Source organism: Mobula birostris, chromosome 8 (genome assembly GCF_030028105.1).
Source record: "Mobula birostris isolate sMobBir1 chromosome 8, sMobBir1.hap1, whole genome shotgun sequence".
In the NCBI taxonomy this organism is placed as follows: domain Eukaryota; kingdom Metazoa; phylum Chordata; class Chondrichthyes; order Myliobatiformes; family Myliobatidae; genus Mobula; species Mobula birostris.
The window spans coordinates 95,243,668-95,254,580 of NC_092377.1; the positions used below are offsets into that span (position 1 = coordinate 95,243,668).

Here is a 10,913-nt window from a genome sequence, read left to right on the forward strand (position 1 = left end):
TAGTGCATTCCAAGCGCTCACCACTCTCTGCGTAAAAAACTTATCCCTGACATCTCCTCTGTACCTGCTTCCAAGCACCTTAAAACTACGCCCCCTCCTGATAGCCATTTTAGCCCTGGGAAAAAGCCTCTGGTTATCCATACGATCAATTCCCCTCACCATCTTATACTCCTCTATCAGGCCACCTCTCATCCTCCGTCGATCCAAGGAGAAAAGGCCAAGCTCAGTCAACCTATTCTCATAAGGCCAAGCTCAGTCAACCTATTCCCTCCAATCCTGGCAACATCCTGGTTAATCTCCTCTGCACTCTCTCTGTAGCATCCACATCCTTCCTATAGTGAGGTGACCAGAACTGAACACAGTACTCCAAGTGGGGTCTGACCAAGAGTAATTAGACATTTGCATTAAGCAGCAGGTGAACCTAATAAAGTGGCCTCCAAGTGCACGTTAGTGTATTGGCCAGGGTAAAAGACCTCTGGTGTGTGGGTGAACGGTTGGATCTACAGAGAGTTTCTGTTCTCTGTCTCTCTACGCATCTATAAAGTGAGAATACTGTGTGAATGCTTATTGATGAAGGGCTGTAATTGAACACATTGCTGGGTCACTCCACAGGAGACACCAAGTGTGGGGCTGAGCTCCATGCAAACTGGGTAACATCAGAACGAAGGATTCCTGATAAGCTACGTGGGAGGTTCTTTTTCCCCTCTGGCACTGAGGCTGCTAGCCTTGGATCGCAGAATTAGTAAACATAATTTTCCAACATATTGGAATCATATCTGATTAGAGATGTCAGTAACTTGATCGAAAGTAAAACACAGACACAAACCACTCCTATTTACCATAAAAAATCATTTAATGATCTCTTATCTTGAAAATGCCCCAAATATCACCTGCGTAATGTTTAATCAAATAGAGAATCATCGTCACACCCCTGATTTGAGATGGTATATGAACAGGGGAGCCAGTAGCTCCTCTGTCTGTTCATTGATCGAGACAAAGAGATCATGGCTGCCTGGCAGCTGGCATTCGCTCTCTTCTCTGTCACTCTTCTGTCTGTCTGTGCTGAGACCAAGCACCAAGTTCAAGAGATACAGCAACTTGTTCAAACTCAGCATGCCAAGCCATTGCTTCTGGAGGTTGATACAAGCGACGGTAATTTCCGGAACATTGCAAATTTGGCTGTGGAAAAGTTCAGCTCCGAGCAAGGCTTTCTGTACAAGATCTTGCAGTATGTGAATGCCAAGGCACAGGTAATGTCTACAGAACTTACTTTATCCACAAACTCAATCAAAGCTGTTTGACTCAAAAGGCACTATATCCTGCTGAGGGAGGCACAGTTGAGTATTGGTTCGTGCGACGTTATTACAGTGCTAGGGACTTGGGCTGAGTTCTGCCGCTGTCTGCAAGGTTCTCCCCGTGACCACGTGGGTTTCCGCCCTGTGACCTGGCTCCTCCCACAGAACAAAGACGTACTGGGTCAGGAGGCGAATTGGTCACATGGGTAAGTCAAACCTAGAGGATGTAGATTACAGGTAAGAGGTAAGAGATTTAGGAGGGAGTTCAGGGGGGACCTCCTTCACACAGAAAATGGTGAGTACCTGGAATATACTGCTTGAAAGAGAGTGATGCATGCAGTCTGTTGCCTGCTCTGGAACAGGGAATGGACAAGCACTTGCATAAAAGTGCATGACGTTACTGTGGATGGGCCGAACAGCCTGTTTCCATTCATTATGAGCCGATCAGGGATGCATTAATTCTGGGTGTAGTCACGGCAAGGGATGTGGGGAAGAGCCACATTTCAGACACTGGAATCACTTTGTAATAAATGGTTAGGATCTGTGATAAACCCCATGAACTATTTGCTCTACGGTTGTACAGAAGTAATAGTTGATATGCTGCCATTAAATGATTGGAATAATTAAATAATTATCTAGCTGCTGCCCAAACCCGTGGAGTCCCCCCTGCATTCTGTGTGTGTTGCTCTGGATTTCCAGCATCTGCAGAATCTCTTGTGACTTGTGATAGAAATGCTGAGGACTGTGTGCTGTGTTACACAGCTCTGAAGTTTGGATGAACGGAGAACATGTTTTGAAATGTAAGTAGGAACTGGAGTGTGGAGTTGCTATGACAGGTGATCCAGCCAAAGGTGCGAACTCTGGCAGAAGCAAGGAAAATGTAAAAAGCACAGCCTTTGCACTGTGGGCTTTACCTGGGTCAGAGCTCCTAGCAGATGAGAGGAAAATGTTACCTTTATTTCAGGATGAAGGGAGTACTTGACACTTGACACAGAAGCATAAATTTGTTTTGTTCTTGCTCTAGGTGTTTGAGGGAGTTCTCTACATTATGGATGTCTTCATTGGGAAGACTGATTGTCCAGCTGTTAGAGCTGGGGCAAAAGCAGAAGACTGCAAAGTCATTCTAGACACTGCCGCATCCAAGGTAAAACTAAGTCTTCTCTGCAGATTATAATATTTTAGGTAAATGAATGATTGTCATACTTAAGTGCTTTATTTACTTCCTAGTTCTTCCTGTGCCACTATGTGCTATGGTCCGTTCCTCCTTTTAAAGAGCAAAGGATTCTGAAACAAGACTGTGTGGAAGTTAAGCTGTAACGCTTCCGGCCCGCAAGACCACCGCCTGGAATGAAAGGAAAAGTCTGAGTCCATGTCTAATGATTTTTTTCTGTAGTTGTATCAATAGTAATGCAATTACTTTTTACCTGATTGTACAATGAATCACTGGATTAAATAAACCAAGTGTCCTGATGCTTTGGCAATCATAGTAAAATTGAATGCTTTAAGGAGTCAATTCATTGTGTGGGTGTAGTTTAAAAGCCTTGCCCCACCTCACAAACAGCTCCTACATTTTTCTGATGCATGCGATTCCCGGCTGTTGCACTATAATGTACCATATTATTCCATCACTCCATTCACTCAGGCATGCATCCAGTTGTAGATTAATTTTAATAAAATTATTGTTTACTCACTCAATAACTTTCATAGATGTCTTGAACACAGTCTTGCATTTGTCCAGCGTTTGGTACATTCTAGCTTTGATTCGTCATCTAGCCTGTGCCTGCTTCACTCAAGGTACAGGACATCACTAGGTAATAAAGGGGGTTGTTTTAACAGATATCCATAAGCCAGAAAAGAAAGATTCAAATGTTCAAACGTTAATTTATTGTCAAAGTATACAACTCTGAAATTCTTCTTCTGCGAGTAGCCATGAAACCATAAAGAAAAGAACGGCAGCACGATCATCGACCCCCAAATTCCCCCTCCTCGCACAGAAAACGAACAAAGACGGAGCAGGCACATCGACCCCCAAATCCCCCCCCCCCGTACAAAAGAACAAATGTAACCCCTGGGAAGGGTCTCACTGCTAACGTACTGGTCTTTCTGGAGAAGCAGTGTTTGGGTTTTGGTTTGAGATAACGGGTGCTTTGGAATGTGAGCTGGGTCTCTGTCCAGCGGGTGATGAAGAGTGAGGATGCCGGAGAGAACCGGTGGTATGATTCGACCCGGTGGGGGACCGAGATTTGACGGAAAAGGTGCCAAAGTCGATTGAGGATCAGTGAATATTACTTTTTAAAGGAGTTGAGCTCCAACTTGGGCACATTTAACAGTTTAATTATAATGGGACCCTTTTGTTTTTGTTTTTTTTCCTTTTCTTTACTATCCCTTTAGTTAAAATTTATAAATATAATTCCTTTAATCCTGTGCAGTGTGCTGTCTGTTATTTCTTGGCACTGAGTTGTGACAGGGTAGCAAATTACACAGCATCCACACAATCCGAGGTTTGAGGTGGGAGAGCCGTCTCAATCTCACGGGTTTGGTAGGACCGGGGAGCATTCCCCAGATTTACACAGCCAAGGAAACGAGTGGGATTTCATTTGCGGCCGTATAGCGTCGGATGGATTTGATTGGATGCTGTGTGATTGCCCTGAGCATTGATCCAGTGGGTTGTGTGTAAAACTATTGTCCGGTAAAGTGATTATGATGCCTGGTTATGGTGCCGCAGGGTTGAGCAGTCGTGCGAATCCACGGGGTTACTGGTAATGAATGCATGTGTGTTGAGTGGGGTAGACACTTGTAGTCCCAGTGAATTGTTAATTCGGACTTTACGTACCATCAAAGTATTATGAACAGTTACGATTGTGGAATGGGGGGTTGATAAAACGGCAGGCAAAAACTTTGCTTTAGTTCAGACTAGCGCTGATGTAACGGCAGTGGGACTATTGGGACCCCGGAAGAGGTGGGGGGGGGTATGAGCTGTCCATACTTTCCAGGAGGAGGGGTGTGTCGACGAGCGTGCTGAATCAGAAGCTGATTTTCCCGTAGCCGGGGGCGGAAACTTTAAACACAAGTTGCTCTTGCTTATGCGGAGCGGGGGGAAGGAGTGGTCTGATGTGGAGGAACTAATGAGTCCTCCAGCGAGGGGTGAGCATTCTGAGTAGGTATCGGCCCTTACCTCCCTGGCGAATAAATGGCAAAGTGGCCAGCTTCAAAGTGCCAGTTATTATAGGCTCAGCATGTTCGAAGCAGAGGGCTGCAAGTGAACGGGTTCCCGCGAGAAGGGGAGCGACCAGTCTTGTCTGTTCTAACTGTGGTGAAGTGGGACATGTCGGCAGGAGTGTGAAGGATGGGAGCTCCGTGTACATAAGCGAAGACACCCAGTGAGGGGAACGCCTGGCGTCTCGGCGGGGAGCACATTCCCAGCAATATATCAAGGAACACCCTAAAGCAAAATACCCTTTTCCTGAAGGCTTAGCGGGGCCAAGCTCCAGCGTGTCGCTACGGATTGAGGGAATTCATGCTGGAGCCATACTCGACACCGGCTCTCAGGTTACTCCCATTTAACAAGCCAGTATTTGATATATTTACCCTTGATGCCACTCAGTGCGTTAGAGATCAGGAGTCTTAGTACGGATGACGATCCATATGATGGCTACTTGTCATTGAAGCTGGAATTTTCGGAGTAGCTGAGGTCCTTGATAAATTAGTGCTGGTTTGTCCGGACCCCGTTGAGAAGGGCAAAGCTGCAATTCATATGGGGCAAATACTCCTATTGTGAGGAGGCTATTGGGAGCCTGCAAGAAGAAAGCTGGAGAGAGCTTTCTGAAAATACTGTCCATTCACCCTGTGTTCCGAGCTGCTTTTGAGGAAGTCCATGGCCCGAACTGGAGAAGCCCTCGGTTGTACAGGTGAACAGGACGGCAGTGAGTGTCAGGAACTCTTCAGATCGGGAGGTCACCCTCAGGCAGGGGGTGCCAATGGCGCACCTCTTCCCGGTGACGGTAATGTCTAGTGTCCCTGTGAGGCAAGCCGCGGAGAAACGCTCTCCGAAAAGGGGAAAGTTGACTGCCGAGTCATTCAACTCTGGAGACTCCCCGGTACCTGGGGGTTGGAAGAGGAGGTTGATAGAGAAGATGTTGAAGCTGGAAGATGTCTTTTCTACTGATGAGCTTGATGTGTGTTGTTCCAAGTGCACTCACCGCACCATCCGGGTGACAGAGGACACCCCGTTCAGAGAAAGGTCATGGGGACTGTACCCCCAGAGGTGGAGGATGCTCGACAGCATCTGAGGAAGCTGGGATCATCACTGAGTCCACTCAGAGTTCAGCTCCACCTTGGAGGAACGTGAAGCGATGCTACCGAAAATGCGGGGCCTCCTGAAATCTGAAGGGTTAAAACTTTCCCTGGACAAGTGCCAGTTCTGCAAGACATCAGTCAATTCTGTTGGGCACATAGTCTCACAGTGGAGTAGCTATGAATCCGGCTAAGATAGAGGTGGTGATCACCTGGCCAAGGCCCCAGACTGTGAGCGCTTGCGTTCATTCCTTGGGTTCTATCAGAGGTTTGCAAAGGGCTATGCGAAAGTGAGTCACCCTTTAAATCAGCTTCCGTGCAGTTACCCTCCCTTGGGGAAGAAAGGGAGGAGGAGGAGGAAAGGAAAGGATGGTAAAGATTATCTTAGCCCTTTGGAGCCTTTTGGACTGAGGTGCGATGTGAAATGTGAAGAGGTCTTTCAGTTACTGAAGGAGCTGCTGATGAAAGCACCTGTGCTGGCTTTTGCAATCCCCTGATTGCTGTATGTATAGCATTCAGATACCAGCAGAGAGGGCTCGGGGGCGTCCTGTATCAGGATCAGGACACCAGGTTGAGACCCGTCGCATTTGTCAGCAGGAGTGTGTCACTCTCTGAGCGAAACTACCCCATGCACAAACTGGAGTTGCTGGCATTGAAATGGGCTGTGGTGGGTAAGTTACGTGACTACCTCTATGGTGCCAAGTTCGAGGTGAGGACGGACAACACATTGACTTATGTTCTGACCTCAGTGAAACTGGATGCCACAGGCCATTGGTGGATGGTGGCGTTGCCTGCCTATGGTTTCAGCCTGAAGTACCGGCCGGGGAGTCGGACTATTGACACCGATGTATTGTCTCGATCTGCGCATGAAGGGCTGGACAGGGACAGAGAGTGGGAGGGTGTTCCTGCCTCAGGAGTCAAAGCCATGAGCCAGTTTTCCATCACGGTGAAGGCAGAGGAAAGGCAAGGGCGGAATCGAGCGGGAGATCAATTTGGAGCTTCTGATGGGGCCATGCCAGAACCTTACGACAACCTGACTGCGCTGACGACAAACCAGTTGCTAGAAGAGTCCTGGGGAAGAGCCAGCTGCTCAGAGAAATGACCCATTGTATTGGTCTGTTGGTCAGCGGTTGCGAAGGGGGACATGACCCAAGCAGACAAGATTAAACACTCTGCAGTGTCTCTACTACTGAGAGAATGGCCCAAACTGCAGTTGTGGAACCGGATCCTATACCGGGTCGCGTCACCTCTGGACTGATCTCGGTGTTCCCAGCTGGTTCTGCCTGAGATATATCAGAGGATTGTGTTGACGTTACTTCATCTTGATTCTAGCCATTTGGGGGTTGACAAGACTTATGAATTGCTCAGAGATCGGTTCTACTGGACCCAAATGAAGCTGGAGGCCGACGAGTACTGCACCTGTCGAGACCTGGACAGAGCGCAGCAATTCTTCGCTTTTGTTTGCATCGGCCTTGCCGGAGAAATTGGACTGTGGCGTCAACTGACTCTGTAGACTAGCGGTATTCGTTTAATAATTGGATGTTTTTCCAGCCACAATATAGGCTTCGTTTCCTGTTTGAGAGTTTTATTCAACGTCCCTGTTTGGCCTAGTGTTTATTGTTTTATTTCCCCTTTAACACTGTTCGCATTAAAGTTTTGAGAACTATCGACCCGCCTCAGTGTCTCTCACTTAACAACTTGGGCCATATTCGAACCTGGTGACAAAGGGCTCAGGAATTACCTGAGGTCTCGGCTACCAAGCAGAATCAAGGAAATATGAAGAGGTATGATCAAAAGGTTAGGATCTCCCAACTAATGTCTGGTGACCGAGTCCTCATGAAAAACTTGGGACTACCTGGGAAGCAGAAGTTGGCTGACCACTGGGCGGCTATGCCCTATGTGGCGGAGAGTCAGATGCCAAACCTACCAGTTTACCTGGGGAAACAAGAGGAGGGGAATGGGCCTGTCTGGATTCTCCATCGGAACCACCTGCCTCTGGGTCAAGAGGTGCAGGTTGACCCAGAACCCGACCTGGAGCCTACACCTAGTAAAATGCCTCTGTGGCAATGTGGGGGTATCAAAGGACCAGCAATGGGAAGGATTAGACTGGACCCCACTCCTGAATGTGATACAGACTTGGAGGATGAGGAAATGGTGGTGTGGTATATGCTGCCCTTCACAAACTCCCCAGTAATTGATGAAGAGATTCCCAACCCATCTCACACTGAGGCGGGTGAATTGAGGGGACTAGCAGCGGACAGGCAGTTCTGCGGTTAGAACATAACGGGAGGTTAGACTCTAAAGTAAATGGGCATCAGGGTGAGCTCTCAGCTCAGCCAAGTGACGAGGGGGCCTGAGTTATCAGAAATCACGAGTAATGGACAGGCAGGAGCCACCCCAGGTAGACAGGAAAGAGCCCAGGAAATGCCTGAAGCTGAAGAGGTAGATGATGGGATTAGGAGGTCCCAAAGAGTCAGGAAACCCCCAGACAGACTGGCCTATGTCACACCCGGGGAACAGAGTGTGGCAGCTATCCCCTTGCTGAGCTATGTCACATCTGGTTTGGACTTTGTGCTTTGTATGAAGGGGTGGCAAATTATCTCAACATCATGGGAGAGGCGTGACTGCTAATGTAATGGTCTTTCTGTAGAAGCAGTGTTTGGGTTTTGGTTTGAGATAACAGGTGCTTTGGAATGTGAGCTGGGTCTTTGTCAAGCGGGTGATGAAGAGTGAAGATGCTGGAGAGAACCGGTGGTATGATTCGACCCGGTGGGGGACCGAGATTCGATGGAAAAGGTGCCGAAGTCGATTGAGGATTGGTAAATATATTACTTTTGGAAGAGTTGAACTCGAACTTGTGCTCATTTGACTGTTTAATTATAATGAGCCCTCTTTGCTTTTTTCTTTCTTTTCTTTACTAACCCTTTAGTTAAGATTCATAAATATAATTCCTTTAATCGTACGCAGTGTGCTGTCTGTTATTTCTTGGCACTGAGATGTAACAGGGTAGCAAATTACACAGCATCCACACAAACCGGGGTTCGGGAAGCAGGGAGAGCTGTCTCAATCTCATGGGTTTGGCGGGACCGGAGCGCATGTTTCCAAGACTTACGCAGCCAAGGAAACCAGTGCGGTTTCACAAAGAAAATGGAACAGGCATGTCGACCCCTAAATCCCCCCTGCCCGCACAAAAACTATGAACAAAAATGGAGCAGGCACATCAATCCCCAAAACCCCACTCCGCACAAAAACCAAACAAAACAGAAAACGCCCATCAACCCATAAACCCCTCCTCCCACACTAAAAAACAAACAAAACGGAACAGGCATGTTGACCCCCAAATCCCCCTCCCCGCACAAAAAACTGAAAAAAAATGGATCAGGGACATCTACTCCCAAATCCCCTCCCTGCACAAAAACCAAACAAAACGGAACAGGCATGTCGACTTCTAAATCCCCCTCCCCGGACAAAAAAACCTATCAATATCCCTCTGCAGACTCTCCACATCCTCTGTACAATTTGCTTTTCCACTCAGTTTAGTGTCATCAGTAAATTTTGCTATGCTACACTCAGTCCCCTCTTCCAAATCATCAATGTAAATGGTAAACAGCTGCGGGCCCAGCACCGACCCCTGCAACACCCCACTCACCACCGACTGCCAACTGGAGAAACACCCATTTATACCAACTCTCTGCCTTCTATTGGTTAACCAATCCATTATTCATGCCAATACACTTCCTCTGACTCCATGCATCTGTATCTTATTTATAAGTCTCTTGTGTGACACCTTATCGAGCGCCTTCTGGAAATCCAAGTGTATGACATCCACCTGTTCCCCTCTATCCACTGCATTCATTATGTCCTCAAAGAACTCCAGTAAGTTTGTCAAACAGGACCTGCCGTTTCTGAATCCATGCTGTGTCTGTCTAATAGACCCACTCCTTCCTAAATGTTTCACTATTTCTTCCTTAATGACAGCTTCAAGCATTTTCCTGACTACAGATTACGAAAAGTTACAAAACCTTTCTTACATGACATTAAGAAATTAAAACGTTAAGAAAAAATTCAATGAGGCTCGTAAGGCACGATCTGCCTTTGACAAAGCCATGCTGACTATTCCTAATCATATTGTGCCTCTCCAAATGTTCATAAATCCTGCCTCTCAGGATCTTCTCCATCAACTTACCAACCACTGAAGTAAGACTCACTGGTCTATAATTTCCTGGGCTATCTCTCCTCCCTTTCTTGAAAAGGAAGCAGCGTCTGCAACCCTCCAATCCTCCGGAACCTCTCCCATCCCCATTGATGGTGCAAAGTTCATTGTCAGAGGCTCAGCAATCTCCTCCCTCACCTCCCACAGTTGCCTTGTGTACATCTCGTCCGGTCCCAGAGACTTATCCAACTTGATGCTTTCCAAAAGCTCCAGCACATCCTCTTTCTTAATGTCTATATACTCAAGCTTTTCAAACTGCTATAAGTCATCCCTACAATTGCCAAGGTCCTTTTCCATAGTGAATACTGAAGCAAAGTATTCATTAAGTACGTCTGCTATCTCCTCCGGTTGCATACACACTTTTCCACTGTCACACTTGATTGGTCCTATTCTGTTACGTCTTATCCTCTTGCTCTTCACATACTTGTAGAATGCCTTGGAGTTTTCTTTAATCCTGCTTGCCAAGGCCTTCGCATGGCCCCTTCTGGCTCTCCTAATTTCATTCTTAAGCTCCTTTCTGCTAGCCTCATAATCTTCTAGATCTCTATCATCACCTAGCTTCTTGAACCTTTCGTAAGCTTTTCTTTTCTTCTTGACTAGATTTTCAATGGCCTTTGTACACCACAGTTCCTGTACCCTACCATCCTTTCCCTGTCTCATTGGAACATACTTATGCAGAACACCATGCAAATATCCTCTGAACATTTGCCATATTTCTTCCGTATGTTTTCCTGAGAACATCTGTTTCCAATTTATGCTTCCAAGTTCCTGCCTGATAGTCTTATATTTCCTCTTACTCCAATTAAACACTTTCCTAACTTGACTGTTCCTATCCCACTCCAATGCTATGGTAAGGAAAATAGATAGATTTATGATCACTATCTCCAAAATGCTCTCGCACTGAGAGACCTGACACCTGACCAGGTTCATTTCCCAATACCAGATCAAATACAGCCTCTGCTCTTGTAGGCTTAACTACATATTGTATCAGGAAACTCCACCCCATCTAAACCACATCCTAATATGATTAGGAATAGTCAGCATGGCTTTGTCAAAGACAAGTTGTGCCTTATGAGCCTGATTGAATTTTTTGAGGATGTGACTAAACACAT

At 46.7% G+C, this 10,913-nt stretch overlaps 1 protein-coding gene across 1 annotated transcript; it reads left to right on the top strand.

Annotated features, from left to right (window-relative positions):
* The first annotated feature begins 1,000 nt into the window (after nucleotides 1-1,000).
* Nucleotides 1,001-2,944, top strand: LOC140202248 (cystatin-like). The gene is made up of 3 exons (XM_072267125.1): nucleotides 1,001-1,250; nucleotides 2,320-2,439; nucleotides 2,523-2,944. Exons 1-3 carry the CDS (start codon nucleotides 1,005-1,007, stop codon nucleotides 2,610-2,612), a joined length of 456 nt encoding a protein of 151 aa, XP_072123226.1. The 5' UTR covers nucleotides 1,001-1,004; the 3' UTR covers nucleotides 2,613-2,944.
* Nucleotides 2,945-10,913: the final 7,969 nt, after the last annotated feature.

Excerpts from the sequence above, each read along its gene's own strand:
- LOC140202248 (XM_072267125.1), top strand. The coding sequence starts at position 1,005 with ATGGCTGCCTGGCAGCTGGCATTCGCTCTCTTCTCTGTCACTCTTCTG. Across the intron at positions 1,251-2,319 it reads ATGTGAATGCCAAGGCACAG|GTGTTTGAGGGAGTTCTCTA; the intron begins GTAATGTCTACA and ends TTCTTGCTCTAG. Across the intron at positions 2,440-2,522 it reads TAGACACTGCCGCATCCAAG|TTCTTCCTGTGCCACTATGT; the intron begins GTAAAACTAAGT and ends TTTACTTCCTAG.